The sequence below is a fragment of the Notolepis coatsorum genome (genome assembly GCF_963971535.1).
Source record: "Notolepis coatsorum genome assembly, chromosome: 18".
NCBI classification, from domain to species: Eukaryota; Metazoa; Chordata; class Actinopteri; order Aulopiformes; family Paralepididae; genus Notolepis; species Notolepis coatsorum.
Window position 1 is genome coordinate 93,560,867 of NC_140182.1, and position 23,162 is coordinate 93,584,028.

Genomic DNA, 23,162 nt, shown 5'->3' on the forward strand with positions numbered 1-23,162 from the left:
TCAAACAGGAGCCTCTAGTGGTTACTTGTCCTATCATTCCTTTTATATATGGGCCTAAATATATATTCACTGTATGTATTTTTGCTTGTGGTTCACTGTAGCTTAATATGGGTTAAGGATGATTTTAACATGTTACTTTTCTGTACAATACAAGCATCCCCCTCTTCTGTTGGCGGTTCTGCCAATTGGGATTATTGTTAGAGAAACTTGTATAATATTGGCCAGCATTATATTTCACTATACATTACAATAAAGAGCAGTTTTATATTAAGCCACGTGTGACATTATTGTTCACTTGAATTAAGACATTTCATCATCAGCACTGATTTAAACATTCATTCATTAATTCGTTCATTCATTCATTCATTCATTCATTCATTCATTCATTCATTCATTCATTCATTCATTCATTCATCAGTGTCATAATAACACACAATGTTTGAAGTAGGCTTTTAGTGAATGGAATCCTGTTATAGAAGATGCAAGGAAATACTTGGTCATCCAGGATGAACTAAATTGTCTCAGCAATAAATAAATACATTTTAGATAACAGAAAAATAGCAGTGTTATTGTTCCTGTTTTTACCAATCAGCTGTCACTGGGATATAACAGACATGTACTTTCAGCCAATCACAATTTGATCAACAAACCAAACCCGGCCCTCTACAGTTTATCGCCGGTATGCACCAATGGAAAAGGCGCACTCTCGCTACTGACGTTTCTATCCACCAATAGAAGGCTTCAGTTGAAGGTATTCATCCCCACCCCTCGAGCGAATGCCAGAGAGTTACTTGATGGCGACAGGTTTGGTAAGTGGGGAGAGTTGTCTGCTATCATTTCAAAGAAACAAAAGGGTTACAATTTATTTTGAAAACAAGTAATATTCGTTATGTTACTCTGCGGTTATAACGTGTGCCAAGGCGAGGTTGTCATACGGTTATTATTCGCTGTCGAATGACACATCGCTCTTACATTTATTTTTTCTCATTGTGACGGTTTGTTGTTTTGGTTCTGAGAGAAACCACCAGACAGCACAGTCTGCGCTCAGCGATCTGCCAGACGTTAAAATGTATATATCTTTTTTTATTGTAATTAGGATAAAGACCGTTTTGTTTTTCTTCAAACGTTTTCGTTCCATTCATTTGAGCAGAGCATCATAGAGGTTGCGTCATGCCTCAACTTGTTGACATTCTTTTGTTTACAATGTAGCCAAACTATGGATCAGCTGCTCTTCTTTTGGGGAGACTGGCCTAATAACCCATAATGATATCTCCTCTAGTCAAATCATGTGGAAATGATCTTCCTATTATTTATAACTGAACTTAAGCCTCCAAATAGCATTTTTTTTTTTCTTTTTTTACATGATTGAAACAATGGGTTGGCCCTGTTAAAAAAAGTTAGCCTACGTAACAGTAGTTATTCGCTCGATCTCTTGGCTTTTCTTTTCTTAGTTGATGCATTTGTACTTTTCCGTGGGATGCAGCCTAATGTAGTTAAATCATATTATTTTACTTGCTTTGTCCGACCTTCACTAAACAAAGAGATTTTTTTTAATCCACCCCATTATAGTAGGCTAAAAATGACCATTTCCCCCCCCAATCCATGACATTCTCTGTTGATTTCAAAGCGTCAATAATACACCACTGTCAAACTGCCAATACCAGGCTATGGATATGTTTTTTTGTTACGCATTTATGAATGAATGAGCTCTGTCTGCGCATGCGCTAAGTCCTTAACGTTTATAAACTAGGCGTCACAGCCTGCAAAACATTAGCTGCCTGCGTAGGTGAGGTGTATGAAACGAGGCCACATAATATAAAACCAGGCCTGCACGCAACGGGTCAAAGAGGGTTTTACTGTCGATTCAGAAACAATGGATTCCCCCAGGCCCTTTTATATTCTATGCCTAATACACCTCTGTGACATTCTGTGACACCTCTCTCATACAGTACAATGATAATGTATCATTAGCATGTTATAATGTATTATGACATTGTGCTAAAATATTATTGTCTAGCTTGACATATTTCAACGATTCACTCATTTTCTTTTCCAATTTTTTTTTGATATGCTCTTTTATAAAGAAAAAATTTAATAATTCAAAATATCTTAACAAGCAGTTCAATAAAAGCACTCATTGAGATTGTCACTCTTATGTCATTCAAGTTGGCTTCAGCAATTTGCCTACGTTTATGTATTAGTTTCACCACCCAATGGGCCTACACCACTAAGATACCCATGTACCTGTCGAAATACTTCCTAAAGGTCAGTGAAGTCCAAGACCACAACACCAGAGGGAGCTCCACAAATCACGTTCAACCCAGATTCGGCTCAAACAAGGGACTAAACACGTTTTGCAATTATGCCACAATAATGTGGAACGCCCTACCCACAGCCGTAAAGGAATGTGAATCCCTACCCTCCTTCAATCTTGATGAATTGAAAATGGAGGACCCTTATGTAAACAAGACTAAAGTATTTGTCTGGTCTTCATCCTCTTAGCAGTTGTTAGTATTGAGCTGTACTGTATTGTACCCATTCTGCAATCTGTTAATAAAGCTTTCAATCAATCAATCAATTCACTCTGAAAACTGTCATGTTGTGTTGTGTTCATTGTGTTTTCACAGTCTGGCCAGTTGGCATGGCGTAGTGTGACCTGCAAAGTTTGAAAAAATAAGCCGTTTGTGAACACAGAGTAAAGCCAGCGAGTCGCTCGCTACCAGAATGGACGATTCCTTCGATCCACTCAAGTGCACAGAGGACCTGCCTTCTTCACCTGGGTGCAACATGGATTATGGTAAATCTGATTCTGAGTAATAATGCAGAGTGAGCATAATTTACAGATTGCACATTTAAAATGATTTAGCACTTATGTTTGGATTAAAAAGGTGACAACACTAACGCATACTGCTTGCAATGCTCCCGCAACCTTTTGATGTTATGTCTTCATTTTCAAAAAGGTTTCAAAACTGATGAAGAGCTAGTGTGGACACATTGGTTGTCTAAATAAACGTATGAGCGCATTGGAATCAGTGTGCGACTTTGCTGAAAAAGAAAATCTGGTAAAAATTCTTGAGATGTGCATATGTCTATTCCTTTCTATTTTGGGATGTGCGTATGTCTACTCCTTTTTATTTTGGGATGTGCGTATGTCTGTTCCTTTCTATTTTGGGATGTGCGTATGTCTACTCCTTTTTATTTTGTATTGTTTATCGATGTTGACCACCACTCCTGTCTCCATCCAGATGACCTGCCAGAGCTGCAGGAGGTGGAGGAGAACCAGCGGTCTCCTGTGCTGTTCCAGGTGGGGGCGGGGCTGTCCCACCAGGAGCTGAGCACCTCCCCGCGCAGCGACTGGCTCACTGAGCTGGCCGACATCGCCACCAGCTTCCAGAGCCCCCTGCTGAAGAACGCCCCACACACCAGCCCCCAGAACCCCCTGCTGAAGAACGCCCCACACAAGAGGTTGGCATCTAGGCAACATTGACATACAAACAGATACACATACACCAATCACACGTGCATGCACTGACTAGAGCTGCCGCGATAACCGCATTACCGCGGTATCGCTGTTGCATCACGCTCACCGCAGAGTTAGGCTGAATACCGCGTCACCGCTGTTTTTTATCATAATAATAAAGTTGGCTTGCGGCTCTGCAGATATACCCTACTCGGTTCCAAGCGACCCTATTGGGTAGAAGTGGTACCAGAAAAGGCATGTGAAACATTGCAGACCACTGACTGGTCAGAAGAGAGACGTGTCACACTTTGTAGCCTCTGAACGAAAACAGAACGCCGCGCCGCCATCTTTACTGCCTCGCTAAGGATGCATTTCATTCAGGAATTGTTTGCGACAGAACCAAGTGCAATAAACAAAAAAGAATGGATTCACTGTGTATTCTGCCTTATTTATTGATGAAACAAAACCGACATCAACCCAATTTACCACAGAGCGGAGAGTTTAGTGTCACAACAAGATCGCTGATGTGTTAAGTTTGTTGTTGTTATTAGCCTAATGCTACCGGTAACGTTAAACCCGGGTTTGCTTGGTAGAATACACAATGAGAGGTAACGTTAGCTTTGGCAGAATAGACGCAACGAGAGTCTGGTTAATGTTGTTATTGATTGATTGATTGATTGAAACTGTGTTAAACTCTGGCTTGCTGCAAGCCCTCGGACATCTATGCCCACGGAGCTTTCAGTGTACACAAGCGGCGCCGCCTGCGTCCCCACACGGAGACAAACGGAGTAGTACCCATAGATATATATAGATATCTATGGTAGTACCTGGCTGCAGTGGAAAAGGAACGAAGTACCAGGTGCCTAAAGCGGGTCGAGTCGAGTAGGTACTATGCAGTGGAAAAGCGCCATTAGACTAGAGGCAGGCTATAAGAGTAGACTACTAAAAAAAAAAAAATGCATTCAAACTTTTTTCTTTTTTTTTGTGCGCACTGTGCGGTAATACCGCGGCGGTAGAAAATATTTGGCAAATTCGTGCGGTAAGGAAAATATCAATACCGCGGCAGCTCTAGCACTGACACACACCAACACAAACTCCAGCACTCACACATGCACAAATACACACAATGACACCTTTCCACACACACACACACACACACACACACACACACACACACACACACACACACACACACACACACACACACACACACACACACACACACACACACACACACACACACACACACACACACACACACACACATAGGGCTGGGCGATATGGCCAAAAACGTTATCGCGATAAAATTATAAAATTATTTTCATATAACTCGATATCGATAATTATCGTCGATATAATGTCTGTCAAGTTTAATTAACTTCTTATGCCCGGCGGCGATGGACGGGCTATTAATAGCATAGATATATATAATAGACTTGTTTTGCTGCTGCGAATGTTGATGTCGTCATCAGTCCGCGCACGTTAACAGTTAGCCGACAAGCGGAGTATCTCATGACAATATACTAGATATTACCCTAAAATACTCTCTTCCGCCCCAATATATTGAAACGACGTCCACTGTATACCCCACACTACTATAAACGTGGCCTCAGAATTCACGCAACACACATACTCGGCACGTAAATATATAAAATAGTGCCGTGCAAGCTAGTTATCCTAGCCAGCCTGTTGTTTCTAAGCGGAGTATCTCATGACAAATGTACTAGATATTACCCTAAAATACTCTCTTCCGCCCTAATATATTGAAACGACGTCCACTGTATACCCCACACTACTATAAACGTGGCCTCAGAATTCACGCAACACACATACTCGGCACGTAAATATATAAAATCGCGCCGTGCAAGCTAGTTATCCTAGCCAGCCTTGTTTACTACTAGAGTCCTACCTCTCTACCCAGAGGTGCACCGCGGGTCTCCTTCACTGTCGGCCATCTCCTTCACTGATTGGTTGTTAGTGCGTGTGCTGATATCCAAGCTTGGAAAATCTATATATCGAAACTTTGCGACCACGTTTCATGTTTATTTCGAGGAAATAATTTATAACACACACACACACACACACACACACCCAAACTACCTGTACCTCCCCTTCCCCCTCCCCCATGCTGCTATGATGCCTGAATTTCCCCAAGGGGATCAATAAAGGAATATCTTATCTTAAACACACATACACACTGACATACCCATACACACACACACGCACACGCACACACACACACATACGTACCCATAAACACACATATACACACACGCACATACACACATACTTAATCCCTTGTGATCATGGTTTTTATGTCTTTTTCTTATCTTCCTTTTCAGATCATCTCCCGTCCACATCTTTGGCACCAGTAACAGTTTACATTCCTATGCCCGGCCCCCCTTAGCCAGCAGTGCCCCCAACTCATTCAGAACCCACCACAGGGAGCGCAGGCGTGTCAGGGTAACCTTTGACCTGTGTTCTGTCTGTTACCTTAGCTGCAGGCAAATCTTTCTCAAGTCAGATGGTTACCTGTCTGCACTGTTTATTTGCAAGTGTTCAGATCGGATTTGTGTTGCCAGACATCACCAACCTATCGGCATGGGTTGCTTTGGTAACTACATAACATTAGCTATTGTTAATGGTAGGTGACACGCATGTATAACGATAGCTAACTGTTAGCCAACACTATGTAGGCCTAACATTATTGAACGTTAGCTAACTTTCTACAGAGTTAGTAACATTAGGTAATGAAAGCTTATCATTACACTAACACTACGTATTTGCCGTTAGACAAACATGAACATTTATTCATGCCATTATTAGCTCTGATGCACTTGACATTGTTGCTGTGTGTCGTGTTGCGAGTGACACAGAAGACACTTTGAAATCCTATTTGAGTTGCCAGAGCATCCAGACTGAGACTCATCTGTAGAAATCCGATTGCTATCATATTTCAAACCACCTCCAAGTGTGGTATGGATCAGATTTGCAAAAATCGCATTTCATGGGGTATTTTGCTGTTTGCTAAAATCAGTGGCTCAGGACAGTGGCTCAGGAGGTAGAGTGGTTGTATGGTAATCTGAAGGTTCCCGGTTGCGTGTATGCCTTCTACAACGGTTTCCGTGTTGCCGTTTTGCGCTCTGATTGGCCGAGCACGCGCATGCGCATGAGCCGCGACAAGCTCCTCAGAAAGACGGGAATAATAAGCTCCGCTTAATGCAATTTATACAAATGGAAGTATTGATTTCGCCGTAACGAATCATTAAAAAAATATACCGTTAACCCTTTAATCGCCGTTGACGCTGAAACACGTCATTCCCCGCCATGCTCATTCTGCCGTTGACGCTGGACAGCGTCTTTGATATCAATATTTCAAAAATCTGTGATCGAAATCATATTTCTCCCCCGGAGACATGAGATGTACTGGTGAGCCCCTATCAACTCTCTAACGGTTCAAGAGCGCCATCTGGTGGCTGATCGGCCTGATCGCCCAGGGAAGAAACAGGAAGTGGAAGCTGGTGCTCATTTCAATTTGGTCCGATCACTCGCTATAGGTCCCGGGACTCGATCTCGACACAATGGATAGCGATCCGTTGCCAATAACTCGATAAACAACATGATTTGGACGTATATACTATTATACAACCTGGAAATGGATCGGGTATTTCTACATCCCATAATAGAAAAGATTCTGTTCCACGCTCATCTCCCAACGGCGAGAGGAAGCTACGGTGAGTTTCAGCATTATTTTTTAATGTCTTCTATACTAACTGCTCTAATGATCATATCACCCACACTAGATGAATGATATAACGTTGCCCACGGAATTATAAACGACCCCCCGCCCATCCGGTCAACATCAGATCATACGTAGTAACTTCTAGAAGTACGTGCAGTTGAAATTTTTTATCTCGCGCTGATTGCTATCAAACTGTATACAATCATCAATATAATGCATTTAGGGCTATAAATCACGTTCTGGAGAAAGCTGCAGAAAACGATAAAAACATACTTATACTTTAGACCGTATTTTAGTATGAATATGTGAATGAAAAAGTATAACGTTGCTACACCCTGAACAATAGATATAGGACTTTGAATGGCGGCTACGTGGCGTAGTGGGCAAGGCACTTGCCACGAATGACGGAGACGCTGGGCTTGCCTGTTCGAGCCCAGCGCTCCACATTGCTTTCAGTTTAGCTGGTCGTTCATACTAATACACATTGGCCGTATTAGGGAGTGGGAAACTGATGGGTGGAGATCGGGCGTTGTGGACAGCGACTCCTACAGGTCGGTTGGTGCGCCTGCGCAGTAGAATCAGGAAGTGTCGGGGGCAGCGTGAGCCTCCCACGCGTTACTCCTCGCCACTGAGAGATCGAGCTGCGCAGGTGAAAAGATGCGACTGCTGTTACCTCAAGTACCGGAGGGGACTTGTGCTATGTATGACTTAGTCCACATTGCAGCCGGCTTGTGGGAGGCAAGAAACAGCGTTCGTGACAGGGGAGGGTTGAATTGGATGATACGAAATTGGGATGGGAGAAAATATAGAAAATGGGAGAAAAAGTGGATAAAAAAAAAAGATATAGGACTTTGAATGGGCCATGGTAATGTCAATTTAGCAATACAATTTAAAAAGTTATAGCCCTGCAAAGAAGGGGAACTTCTCCATGTTAAATAGGGCTGGCGAGGGATGGTAAATTATGAATTTAACCCCGGCGATCAAAGTGTTAACTGGAATATGTTGTGCCTTTACACATATGTTGGATTATGTAATTGGTTTGTCATGACAAACCAATAAAAAATCGCAAATTAACCGGTGGCTACAACAACACACAGTAACTACATGCATCATTAATTCGCGATTTCTTATTGGTTTGTCATGACAAACCAATTACATAATCCAACATATGTGTAAAGGCACAACATATTCCAGTTAACGGTATATTTTTTTTAATGATTTGTTACGGCGAAATCAATACTTCCATTTGTATAAATTGCATTAAACGGAGCTTATTATTCCTGCCTTTCTGAGGAGCTTGTCGCGGCTCATGCGCATGCGCGCGCTTGGCCAATCGGAGCACAAAACGGCAATGCGGAAACCGAACAGCATTGTAGAAGGCATACACGCTTCCCGGTTAGATTCTGGCTCCTCCCAGGCAGCGTGTCGAAGTGTCCTTGAGCAAGACAACTTATCTCCTAACTGGCACCTTGCATGGTCGCCTCCACTGTCGATGTGTGAATGTGTGACTGAATGGGTGAATGTGAGCCATACGTTGTGAAGCGCTTTGGAAAGCGCTATATAAATATAATATAATTTATATAAATATAAATATAAATAAATATATATATAAATGCAGTCCATTTTCCATTTCAAATCAATCATATTTGTGCTGGCAGTCTGAACATAGCCATAATGTATGGCATTGCTGTCTTCATGTGCATTCAAATTGTTAATGGTGTTGTTTATAAATTGTTTGTTTATTTATGTATTTATTTATTTCTATCTCAAACAGGCTAGCAGTGAATCAGAGTCCGGAGTATTTTCTATGTCTTCATCATTTTCAGATGATGAAGACATGGCCTGGTCTCGTACCTGGCCCTCCACAGCCTGGCATTGCTTCTTGAAAGGTGAACACACACACACACACACACACACACATACATACAGTATACACACACACACACACACACACACACACACACACACACACACACACACACACACACACACATACAGTATACACACACACACACACACACACACACACACACACACACACACACACACACACACACACACACATACACACACACACACACACACACACACACACACACACACACACACACACACACACACACACACACACACACACACACACACACACACACACACACACACACACACACACACACACACACACACACACACACACACACACACACACACACACACACACACACACACACACACAGTGTGTGTTATCTTTTCTTAGAATTTCCAAGCAGATAAGGCCTCCTTCCTGCCCAACCTGCTCTGCTCAGATAACATGTTGATAAAAATGGATTTTCAATCAGGACCGTATTAGGCAACAGGAGACTGCAAATTTCCTGTTGTTAAACCGTTTGTTTGCACTCTGTGAGAAGGGGCCATAGAGAGTTATTATAGAACAACTAGTGAGCGGGATGTTCATAGGTTCTCAATGGGAGTAAAGGTGTCTGACCACAGCTAGGACGTCCACAAACATGCACTGTGCCACAGCCCGGCCCATTGTGGATGGAATAAATGTAACCTATTTTCTGGGTCTCAATGCTGAAAAACTTAAAAGTGAGAACGATTGCACTGATCGCACCGATTCACTTACAGTATTGACAGCAGGAAGATGGCTTTAATTTATTCAATGTACATGTTGCCAGGATCACTCAGCAGCAGTCTACCCCACTAGTAGAGAGAAATACTGACCTCCGGTGTCCTTATATAAATATAGCAACTCTATATGCTCCTCAACTCATTCTGCGCCATCGCTTGATGCGCGAGAGGGCGCTAGAACGCCACCGCTTTAATCAATGGGGGAACTGTGAGATTTGCGAGTGCTTAAAAATATATCTTAAATTATAGCTATGGGTCTAATACACCCGTCGATTATCAGTGAGTTGCTTCCAGTCAACATGTACAAAACGGATTGTTTTTGTACATGCCCCCCCCCCCCACCTCCTGCACGCCCCCCCCCCCCCCCCCCCCCCCCCCACCTCCTGCACCCAACGGCACACAGCCACACACACACACACAGAGACAGCGTCGATCGCGGTAGAAATAAATATCAGATCAACGATCAAATTTATATATAGTGTTCTTACCTTGTCTCTGATGTAATGCAAAATAAATAATCCAATTATCTGATCGCCATTCCAAATACTGCTCGTGGAGGTCCATCCCACATTACCGACCATTACACATGAACGGGCGGGCGGGGTTACTGTTCCATACCATCGTTGCAAAGGCCTACCTCGCCTGAGCACCTAAACCCCGCCCGCACGGCTCGGATCGTCCCAGAAAAGAAACTACACCATTCCCAATGGAGTGCAATACCAGCTGGAAGGCGTAGGTGGCGGTATTTGCCCTTTTGCGAGCTCAGACCCATTCCCAATGATAACATCAGGCTGGATGGATTAAAATGAATGGATATCGCCAATAAAAGAAATAACGACCAAAACCCGACTATACTCGTGATTGGCGCTCAAGCGATGGCGAGTTAACCCGACTATACTCGTGATTGGCGCTGAATGAGTTAAAGGTGCTGTAAGTGGTTTTTATTTTTGTTAAAATATTTTTCTTCCTCCTGATTGGAAAACGTGGGGACAGGATACCAGAAAATCTATTTTCTGTTTACTGCAGAGCGGAGGGACTGAGAGACCCATGTTACTGACCAAGTATCAGTGATGGCTTTAGGAACGTAGAGCTATTATTTTGACACATAGTCCACTTATTTTAACAACAAAATACCACTTACAGCACCTTTTAAAACACGTTACTTAATTTTGAGCGAATCAATGACGAAGTGTTACCGTGTTTTCTTCAGGCACACGCCTGCGCTTCCATCGTGGTCCTAATGTGGAGTGGCAGGATGCTGACGACCTCGGAGATACTGACGACGAATCAGATGATGAAACCATGACGCCATCCTCTTCTCGCAAGGTAGCAGAGCACTGGGGGGACGTTAATGTTACAGCACATCTCAAAATCATCTCTAATCAACTGTAATGCGTGCATGGCTTAATTACCTTGCATTAATTACCATCAAACTACAATGTTACCAATGTGGAAATCAACACATAATACCACACTGCCTTGTGTGTGTGTGTGTGTGCGTAGGGATACGCAAAGGCTAAGGGAGAAAACCCTGAAAGAAAACCGCACTGCCTTGTGTGTGTAGGAATACGCAAAGGCTAGGTCCTCACCGACAATGGGGTTACCTGTAAGGAGGGGCACCCGAGGTATAAAAATGAGCTACAAACCAAAAATGATGACTCCAATGGCGTGGAGTCATCGCCCATCCAACCTCACTGTAGTGGGAAAATAGGGACGTAAAACGAAGATGATGATGATGATGATGATGATGATGATGATGATGATGATGATGAATACCCAGGGGGGGGAGGTAGGTCTGATTTCATTGGCTGATGCCTGTGTCTCTGGATGTTGATTTTCAGAGCTACGGTTCTGAAGGTCTGAAGCTAGTGGCCCATGAGGAGACAGTGTCTTTCGGCCAGGCGGTTCTCAAACTGACCTTTGACCCTGGCTCACCTGATGATGGCCTTTTGACAGCAGAATGCAGATTGGATCACCCCTTTTTTGTCAAAAATAAAGGTAACAATTATTTTGAGAGACATTTATGAGATGAAAAGCTGGATCTGCAGGTTATGCATGCAGCATGTTTTTCCTTTTTCTGAGAACAGAAAATATTGTCAGCGTTTTTGGTAAGACATGAGTTATACTGTGCACAAAAGGCTTTTGATATTTCAGAATAAGACTACAGACCATTTGGCCTTGGGTTTAAACTTTAAACCATGGTGCAATACGGTAATAGGACACCATGTCAAGTTGTCCACATGTTGTATGTTTCAGGGTGGTCCTCTTTTTATCCGAGCCTTACCGTGGTGCACCATGGGATACCTTGTTACGAGATGCGGCTGGGTGACTTGTGTCTGCCGCCAAGCCACCCCGACGCCATCAACTGTGATGACTCTGTCGTGTTTGACACCTTCAGGAGGTATGCCCCTAGACAGATGCTTTAGAGATGACACCTGATAGATAAAAAGACAAATAATTAAATAATAATGTCCTGAAATAAATGATAAAATCTGAAAAAAATCTTCCTTTGTTACCCTCTCTCCAACTGCAGTTACGACTTCACCCCGCTGGACTCTTCAGCGGTGTACGTCCTCAGCAGCATGGCACGCCAGCGCAGGACCTCCCAGTCCAGCGGGGGCGCTGTTAGCCCAGACTGTGATAAACTGGAGCGCTCCGGCTCCCACTACTCCTCCGGCAGCAAATCAAACAGGAGCCAAGTCTCAGGGACAGCCACCGTTGCTACGCCCATAAAATGCAAGCGGCCAATGAACGCCTTTATGCTCTTTGCGAAAAAGTACAGGATGGAGTACACTCAGATGTATCCTGGGAAGGATAATAGGTGTGTACTGGTCTTTCTTGACTGTAGCTACAGTATAGACCTTTTCAAACTTGACAACATAAACAAATAAAATGGGCCCATGTTTATTTCCTGTTGCAATGTTAGTACAATAGCTGACAGGAAATAAACTTGGGCCCAAGCTCTTCCCTAGCAACACAATTTTATCGAAAAGGGACTGTAGTGGAGTTGGCTTATGGGAGCCATAGTGCCACGCCATACTACCACCTGCGGGATACTTCCCTAGAGCAGAATGACTGAATGATGTCTTATCATTGTGTCACAGTAAGCAGCACAGTGACTTTCTCCTCAATGTCTGATGTCAGACACTATTAGGGGCACTATCGGGGATAGTGATAGAGGGAATGGGGGTGGTCCAGGGTGTACTGTTCTGACTCCATGTTAACATAATGAACGGCTCTCTTTGTCTGGAAATGTTTCAGAGTGAGCCAGACTATCTATAGCTTTAAACCCCAAAGCAATAGAAAGGATTAGAGGCCAGTGAAATTGTGAGTGAAAGTTGGCGGAGCTTACACAGAGAGCATGGCTCATGAATGCCCTTAGACCCAGAGCGTTTGGGAGAAAGAGTGGCTCTCAGAATAAAACTCACATTAAGATAATGACACAATGCACATAAGGATGGGTTAGTCATTTGGTTCTGTGTGACCACATCCTTTATTTTGTGGTGTCTCACGTAGGAACTGAGTTCTACATGTCTAACCCCCCCCCCCCCCCCCTGACTGACCTTTGACTTCAGAGCCATTAGTGTGATTCTGGGTGACACATGGAAGAAGATGAAGAATGAGGAGAGGAGGATGTACACCATGGAGGCCAAGGCTCTGGCTGAGGAGCAGAAGAGACTGAATCCAGACTGCTGGAAACGCAAGAGAACAAACTCGGTAAGGGGAGCAAAGGCACTGAGCATTATCCGCTAATGCCTATTCTTCACTGCCCCCCATACCTTCCCTATCTGGCATAGCTACGGTGTAAGTCAAATTGATACCAACCAGTTAGTTCATTAATCAACCAGGCAAACTAATGACATTTGCTGACCGTACGTAGAACTAGATTTCACGTGAGCATTTCCTTGGTGATAAGATGACAGTGGCCTAAATAGTCATTAGTGAACATTACATACTTAACCTGCAAACATAAGACTGTTCCGACAGCACAATATTGAATACTGATTTTCTTTTATGCATAGGTATATCAGTGACAATAGGTTTACCATGGCATGTTGTAAACTGATGGAAATTCGTTCAAATGAATTACTTGTCATTGACTGATAAAAAAGAAAAGAAATATATATATATTCAAGACTTTCTGTCCTTGGCCTGCTGTCAGACCACGTACAATGTAGTTTGCAAGATTAGCTGTGGACAGAGGGATACACAAACACACACACACACACGCACACACGACCAAGCGCATTAATCCCCCCCCAGGCTACCGCCTGGCAGGGATAATGAAAAATTGCTAAGGGGACTACTTTCTCTCAAATAAAAAATGGAAAAAGGTACAGTACTTGGGTTTGGCTTTCATTAATCTGTGTGTGCCCTGTCTTTTGTCTTCTTTCTGTCCTTCATCAGGGTCCCCAGCAGACCTAGATAATCCCCCACAATCCCCCAGATGCTGGCGGTTGGCGTGGAGAGGTGCTGGACAGAGTCCCACTGAACACTTTGATGCCTCCCTGATCTTCTGTACTCAGGAGACTGTGATGCTGAATACACACTCACTTTTTATAACTTTGAAACAATATAGAGACAAACCATTGAGGAAAAACAACAATTATAAAATATGTACACAAAGCAAACAAACATGTAATCTAGTAACTAACAGTGCTTATATTTTCTTAGATCTTTTACGTCAGAGATGCCTTATTCCTCTGATCTAAGAACCTGCTTTTTCCCCCACAGGTGATTTCCTATTTCTAGGTCTGAAACATGAGACCCTGTGGTGCTATGTTTGGTTTAAAAGCAGCTAAAGCAAACAGTATGTATTAGTAATTGTGAAGAGGGGATCGGGGTGACTTTTTTTTCTTAGCTGTTCATACTGATTATATTTGTACAACTTGATATATCGCATAGATTGGTAACTCTTTCATACATTTTATAATACAATGTATAATCGGCAGATGAACTTTGGGCAATGGTTTTGTGATACTGCCCTGCAGAGGCCATAGACAGTATGTGCCCAACCACCTTGCCATATGATATAGGATGATGAGGATGTTAGCCCACAGCGGTGGGTGTTCACTCAGTCACACAGCACTTCAGGGCCATGTCTTCACTGTTAAGTGTTTCATGTCTTTTTGCACTTTATATATACATATGTAATCTAATCTTATACAGCCATTGTATACTAGTGGAAACCATTTGTATAATATGACATGTATCTTGATAAAATAGATGTTTTTTTGTTTTTTGACATGATCATGACCAAATGGTCATGTTATGCTTGCTGGTTGCTATTGAATTTATAATGCTTTGTTGATATTGTACAGGTTCATACACCCACACCAACCTCTTGCACAGAATATCCTTGTATTATATTATAAATAAAATCTTAAACTTGCATCACACTTACTATATTTTCTTCAAATGTTCTTATACTGCATTTGCCAACATGACCTAAAGATATATGAACAAGTATATAGTATAAACAAACTACACCAACATGATTCTATGTCATATTATTTATGTGTCATAGATGTGCTTATATGAGCTAATGTTGACATTTTCACATTAACAGTAAAGGAACTATTTCCCACTTGTCAACGTTTCACAGAATGTTTGGAATCGTCCAGCATGGCAACATATACTCATGGTAACCACTTCCCAAACATTCTACACAAGGCATAGATACACAGCTTGCTCTAACTTACAGTACAGAACATTTACTGTATCTGCTTTTATTTTTCAAAGGTAACAAATATGTAAAAAGAGGTTAAATGTTGAGACAAACACGTTCATTTTTAAGTCTGAAATCTGCAAAGCAGTAGTTTGTTTATGTAATTCAGAAGTATATATTTAGATTAGCTTATTTTGGAGGAATGGTGGTGTTGACAGCGGATAACAGGGACAGCAGTGGTCACTAGCTTACTTTGATGGACTTAGATTAGGGTGACCAGATGCAAAAAGTCCAAAAGTGGGACAACAGTAAGATTTTGGTGGGACAAAGTGGGACAACAGTAAGATTTTGGTGGGACAAAGTGGGACAAAGTGGGACAGATAGATAATGTAAATTTTTTTATTAGAATAACTGAGTCTGGCAAAATGACAGGAGCTAGTTTCATACCACAGTCGGCTGACCTGTATGAATGGGAGTGTTGTACTGTGTGATAGACACTTGTTATCTCAGCTGCAGTGACCTTGTCCGTCTGGCTATCATTGTTTGGTTTAAAAAGAAACGTATCCATAGATCTGGATGTTTCTTTTTGGTGAACCACTTTCAAGTGAGACTCACGTCCACTGTGGCGCTTCAAGTCGTATTCTCCTCCATGCGCAATTGAAAACGAACTATGACACAAAACACAGAACGCCTGCTACGGATTGCCTGCCATCTGCCTCACCCAGTCATGTGTCGTTTGCCAGTCTTGGTTGTAACTGCAGGTCCGTTTCTTTTTACTGCTTTCCATCTTGAACTAGTTCGCTTGTAATGTTGTTGTGTTTTTTTTGACCAATCAGATTTGCGATATGAGGTAGCGTCACAAGTTCAACTCTCACGAGCAGAGCAGTGCGCTAAATTACTATAACCAATCAGATCTGCGATATGAGGTAGCGTCACGACTCAGTCACGTCACAAGCAGGCAAGCAGCGCGCTAAAGTACTATAACCAATCAGAGCAATGTGTGTGGACAAGAGGCGGGTTGCTACGTTTACTGTCTGTAGGGAGGGGCTTTTAGACGCATGTTTTTTTTTGGCTTCGAAAAGAGGGACATCCTCTCAATATGAGGGACGCGGGACATTTGGTCAAATGGTGGGACAGTACAACCAAAAGGGGGACACCTGGTCACCCTAACTTAGATGGATGTTGGATTTTGCTGTAATGTTCTACTAAGGTGAAATATATACCTCTTTAATTAGACACTCTAATTAAACCAAACTCATTAATTCCAGATGTCTCAAGCCTTTATACTCTTCAATAGCCATTGATGTAAATCTAATTCACAGCATGCATCTCTCTCATGTTACCCCTGGCAACAACGCATTGAGTCTGCTTGGTTCTTGGACTCCTCCTCAGCAGGTCTGTCACATCAAAACCTTAACACACACACACACACACAACGTTAATGGAGTCTCATAAGTAGCAATTGTGCGAGAATTATTTGAATAATTGAATTTGAATCAAGACCGTGAGTTTTACAGTCTCACTGGCCTATTTCCCAGAAGATGAAAAAAGATCGAAAAGCAGATGAAAAATAACTAAAACTCCCATTTATATTTATAGATATAATTATTACATGTAAGTGTGTCTGCCATGCAGTAACTTTACAATTTGTTGCTTGCGCAGGTATATGATATATTTATTTAATATTTAAGGATTTATTTTATTTTTTTATTAATAATTTGAAACAGCAGCTCAACATAAATACAGTACAATACAGACAACTAAACTCACAAACAGTACAATAAAAATAAACTCACAAACAATACAATACAGACAACAAAACTCACAAACAGTACAATACAGACAAAACACTAACAAAATGGGGGGGGGGGGGGGGGGGTGCAGATCAAACACTTCTACTTTCAGTCATAACTATTCTCCAAATATGTCCTTATATAGATCCAGGGACCGTCCTCTCCATGGTCATGTTCAGCGAGCGTTGAAGCTGCTCGTTCCATTGACAATAGGTCCATGAAATCCCTCATCCAGGTGTCCATGCAGAAACAATTTAGGTTAGGTTTAGGTTTACTTTATTTGTTCAAGGGGGACAGTGTACATTAATAAAACATTTTACAAATGTAAATGCACCCAATTTTAGCCAAAAGGATCATTTCCATTGGCAGTCCCCCTGCCAGAAGGTACAGGCTAAAATCCTGTGTAAAAAAAGGGTTAGCAATAAAAACAGAATAAAATCAAGATAAATAACATTAGAATAAAAACACAACAAAAGCACATAGACATAGTAGGGATACAGGTCACAATACAGTCATGGACACAAGGACAGAGCACATCATGACATATTAAGAGACCCAGACATAGACAGACGCACCATATCCACACACACACACAGACACCTCAGTGTTGACCGTTCTGGTTTTCAATGAGCCATTCCCTAACCCTGCACTGAATGAATGGTATGATGTGGACACTCTAATTGTTTGAGGAATTGAGTTCCATTGGTGGGATGCTCTGTATGAGAAGACGGCCTGGCCAAATACACTTTTTTTAAAAGGGATTGTACAGTCCCCCCTTGCCGCACATCTAGTGTTCCTGGTTGAGGCAGACTTGAGGTTGATGAAACCGGACAAAGGAGGAGGAGCCAATCCACACTTTATTTAAAAAATTAGACAGATGTTTTGATATAGAGTCAGGTTTTCCCAATTTGGCTTTTGGATCTTCCAGTTCATAATGATTGTACGCTTAACTGACATATGTGCTAGTGTAAGTGCTTGTAAGTATAGCGTTGCGTAAGTGCTGATTGTATGCAACTACCCCTATGCCCAAGAGGCAGACTCTTGGACATAAGGGTATTTTAACATTGAGAATAGAGGATAGTCTTAAAATGACCTTGTGCCAAAAACTCTTCACTGTTTAAGGATTGATAATCAACACAAGAAATATATATACCACATTTAAAAAAAAGCTACAGCAATGTTTTATTTTCTATCAGAGACAGAGGGCGCCCTTGCACCATTTTCTTTTACTGTAACTATTGTGCAGGTTCTCACTATTTTGATACTGTAAACAGCCTTCTTAGTTGGCTCATTTGTGCAAATGAATGCCGTTGTATTAGGTTAACACAGAGGATAGCATAATAGGCCTAAAATGTTTGTTGGAAGTCACAGTAAATTACTGACTTAAGTTATCACACACAACTTTGTCAAATATATTCATATATATTTAATATGAACCACAGTGTGTGTTTAACTAAAAAACAAGGTCCTTCAAAGCATAACTGAATTGGAACAAAATTTACTAGCAATCCTAGCGCATTCACACATAACAAGCAGCAATAAAAAATAGGAAAGAGTTCAAACTAAACTAACTGCAAGTGCTAAATATATATATAAATGAGATACTGCACTGATATTGCTAATTTGTCGAATTGCAGTGGCCCTATATATGTAGTCTAGTCTGGATAGAGGGGATTCAAAGGACTGCATGGCTCATGATGTGAGAATAACCAGCATCCTCCAACTCTTTCAAGCACAGGAATCTACACATAGAACACGCATCACTACAGGCCAGTCCAGAAACCTCTGCAGACCAATGCTTTCTGAAGTGTAGACTTGGCAAGCTGTGTCAGATTGCAATAAAACTTGCAATCGGAAGTAAATCCATCCACCATCACAGTGATTCAGCAACGCGATGAGTGGTTGTACGGCTGCTTCATCACAAATAAAGCCACACACTTAAATTGTCTCTTCAATCTCATTTCTCTCTAGGTCAGGGCGTCTTAAACGTTCTCATCTCCACGCCCCAAATCACTGAAAGATGATGTAACAAAAGGTAAATCCATAAAGGTTAATGACATCACAATTAACACGTATAAATCTGAGTTCAAGACACTTCGTTGTACCAATGTCTTCAATAATGCATATGGTAGTTTCTCAGGAACAATTAAAGTAAGCAAGGAATATTAAAACGAACAATTATGACAGGCAGATGCTATGGGATGCTGCTGGCTTCCTCCCAAATAAGAAGGTGTACCTCAATCAGGACTCCCTAATTAGGGGCAATTTGTGTTTGTAATTCACTGAGAGATAGCAGACTCTCTGTGTCGTTGTCGGGGAGATGTTGATTCATTCAAACCTTTATCTAAAAACTCAGAGAATGCCTATACTTTTCAATGATGCAGAGTATGTAACAGGGTGGATTATCCCTGCTTAGTGAGGGTGAGGTTCTACAAACACTGGGTAGCAGGAGCGCTGAGGAGCTATGTCCCGCCGGGCCTCCAACTGTAGTTGCCACGCTACAAGGCGTAAGCGTAAGGTATATGGATGCAATTAGTGGGGCCTAGGGTTTACCAACCATAGGCGTTTTCACAGTAGGCACCACCTGCTATTTAGTGACTGATACCCGTTAACACACTGTAGTTCCCCTTAATAACCGCATCCAAGTAGGTGACACACCCCCCCACACCCAGTATAAGTAATAGACCAAACAGTTTTCCCCACAATAGGAACGTACCTTTCATCTGTTGAGTCTTCCAGATTAGTGTATGGCCCCTTTACCTCTTCCACCCGTGGAATATCTTCTGAAGATCCGCCTAAAATATATACCTAGGTAAATGGAATATTGCTCCACTTCTACAAGGGCCATTTGCATATTCTTGGTAGGGACATCTATGGACCTCAGGGAATGTATTCACAGTGTCAGAAATATTGTGTCTATTACTAGGCTTGCTTAAATTGTGATGAAACAAAGGAGAATATGAATTATGATTTTTCTTTGCATCTTTGACAGTGACTAACACCATGCTAATAATGACCAAACATTAAAGACTGCCACTGATCTCGTTCAGTACCTTCTTGAGATCATGTGTACAAAAAAATCTAAGGAAATGAATAAAGGGAAGATGATTAAACAGAAGGTTCTGTAGATACAGTACTGAATTCTCCCATCCGGACCAATGCAATTTGAAATATTATTATAGAATATAGAATAGGATGCTTATAAATTACCTTATTATAGCCAATTTGCACATTTATATATATACATATATTATCTTTCAAATGCCCGAGTTCAATTTGGATTTAGTATCACCAGGCATGCATAAGAACAGATAATGAAATCTACTGTAATCGACTGTACTTTTTTATTTTTCCCACAGTGCAACCGTTTTGAAACTAATTTCAGATCTAATTGTTCCTACATGTTAACAATAGGGAAGAGAAACTAACTGCCTTTCAATATTTGTCAAAAACGTTACCTTTTGTGGCTTATTATCCCGAATAATAACAGTTATTGAAATAATTCATACAGAATTCTGAACCTTGAACCCCATAGAATCTTCCAGGAAGTATAGTTTTAAAAACTTTTAACGCAGAACCAGACATGTGGAAGTCTGCTACAAAATGGCAGCAAAAGTACTACAATTCCCATAGTTCAAAATATCCAAAATGGTCGCCCTCGCGAAAAGTTAAATCGAAAATCGAAAAGTTAAATCTATCTAATGACACTTTTAACCTATTGCTAAACTAACGTATTGATGATAATATACATTCTACATGCTGTTGTGACATGTTTATGATGTTAATACTTGAATACATTTGAAATAAAAATCGCTACTTTTATACAACAGTCTGCAAAATATTGATTTATGACCAGATGTCATTTCGGGACCGGTACCAGTCCCGTCGGGTGGAAGATAAATACCTTGGACAATTTATCACAACAGTTTGGGTCACAAGTATTTCACTGAGGTAAGTAATTATATTATTCGAAGTAAATACACACAACACCGTGGATCCAATTATCAGTCTCTCCCTTTACTGTTATTTTTTTCCCGATACCCGATCCAGCTATTTTACTGATATCGGCGGCCGATACCGATACCAATATTGGATCGGTGCATCCCTAATTTTAATGTAGCACCTTGTTTTAGCATGTAATGTTGTCTAATAATTATGTGTGTTATTGTTTTAATAATAAAGTGTTTTTAATAGTGTTGTGTTTGTTTCCCGGCAGAGCACCAGTGGTCCAGCTGCTCTTGCCGTGAAACACGTTTTGGCTGATTGCTTGGTAGTTATATTTATGTCTAATCCACCCGGGCCAGTGGGCCGGTAGACGGGCAAAAATAATTGGGTATTGCCCTTCGGGCGGATTCGTTTTCTTTATCTACGTTTGTTTGTTTATTTGTGTGTCCGTTTCTCTCTCCCCCCCCCGCGCCCCCCACCATAACGCCAACCCATGTACAAGGTACCTCTCTCAGACATGGATACGGGCAGGCCTAGTGTGCCATATTATATGGATGCCGTGGTTATGCACACTGTTTGCCAATGTTTGATAAAGTTGAATCACTGATGATATCCGTTTACTTCATTGTGAGAAGTTTGATATATCTTTTTCTTCAGTTCGTGAAGTGGTATTTATTTATGTTTGATATCGGTTTCCTTCATTGTGTGAAGTGGTATTTATTTTCATTTGATATCGTTCTCCTTCATTGTGTGAAGTATCACCAGGTTGCCGTGAATCAAACCCTGCCCGGTCAACTCTGATTGGGGTTCCTAACATGAGGTCGAAGTGGGCTTACAGTATTTTTGTCCACCAGTTTTATATAATAAATACTATTGTTAATTTAACCTACACTCTCATGTCTTTCTTAACACATTGGTTGCCAGCCGGATATGACGATTTATCGCTTGGATGCCACCATGTTAATCAATGGGAGGACAAGCACATTTGCGAACACATAAACTATATCTCAAATTATGGCTATGTGTCTAATACACCCCGACACTCAACTAACCGCCTCGGACAGTCCTTCATACCAGCGGCCATCAGGCTCCACAACAGTGGGCAGCGACTAGCAGCCTCCAGGCCCCACAACAGGGGGCAGCGACAGCGACTGCTACCAGACATTGACCTGGGACTTATAGGAACCCAAGGGGGACAAAGTAGACTACCCTGGTACTTTGATTAATGTATACTCAGTAGATAGTAAATTATAACACTACCTCTTGCATACTGCACCTCATGTGACACTGTGAATAATGTGAATATTCCTCAGCTAGTCAGATAGTAAATTATATTGACCATATTGATCAAATTGTTTACACTGCCTGTGTTGTCTTTTACTACCTGTATACTGTGTTGTTTTACTACCTGTACCCCTCCCCCCTCCCCCCCATGCTGCTATGATGCCTGAATTTCCCCAAGGGGATCAATAAAGGAATATCTTATCTTATCTTATCTTATCAATGACTTGCTTGCAGTCAACATGTACGAAACGGATTGTTTTTTCATCAGTACATTTCTGTTTTATACGGTTTTGAATAAGAGTATAGTTTCGGAGATTTCTAGTCATTCCAGAGAAATCCGTGAAAACACACACACACACACACACACACACACACACACACACACACACACACACACACACACACACACACACACACACACACACACACGTTGTGCAATCTGTGAAAAACAACTCTGATTAACCCAAAACTGGTAACATAGATTCCTTACCTCAGATCAGATGTTCTGCAAAAAGATGAATCCAATTCCTGATTGCGTTTCCAAATATTCCAAATATTGATCGCGTTTATTGATCCAACGTTATAGTCCGAAACGCATGAATTTGATAGGCAGTGTATAAGAGTAGGCAGGGTAAGAAT

The 23,162-nt window shown here is 41.6% G+C and overlaps 1 protein-coding gene across 1 annotated transcript; it reads left to right on the forward strand.

Moving 5' to 3' along the window:
• Positions 1-773: 773 nt before the first annotated feature.
• On the forward strand, positions 774-15,225 carry hbp1 (HMG-box transcription factor 1). The gene is made up of 11 exons (XM_084335344.1): positions 774-809; positions 2,628-2,797; positions 3,246-3,465; positions 5,803-5,923; positions 8,977-9,091; positions 11,044-11,159; positions 11,675-11,831; positions 12,090-12,234; positions 12,367-12,654; positions 13,409-13,550; positions 14,241-15,225. Exons 2-11 carry the CDS (start codon positions 2,725-2,727, stop codon positions 14,256-14,258), a joined length of 1,395 nt encoding a protein of 464 aa, XP_084191470.1. The 5' UTR covers positions 774-809; positions 2,628-2,724; the 3' UTR covers positions 14,259-15,225.
• The last annotated feature ends 7,937 nt before the right edge of the window (positions 15,226-23,162 follow it).

What these genes read in the sequence shown, in the direction of transcription:
- hbp1 (XM_084335344.1), top strand. Translation starts at nt 2,725, where the DNA reads ATGGACGATTCCTTCGATCCACTCAAGTGCACAGAGGACCTGCCTTCT. An exon ending in GGGAGCGCAGGCGTGTCAGG is followed by an intron (nt 5,924 to 8,976) that starts GTAACCTTTGAC and finishes TATCTCAAACAG; the next exon opens with GCTAGCAGTGAATCAGAGTC. An exon ending in TATCCTGGGAAGGATAATAG is followed by an intron (nt 12,655 to 13,408) that starts GTGTGTACTGGT and finishes CTTTGACTTCAG; the next exon opens with AGCCATTAGTGTGATTCTGG.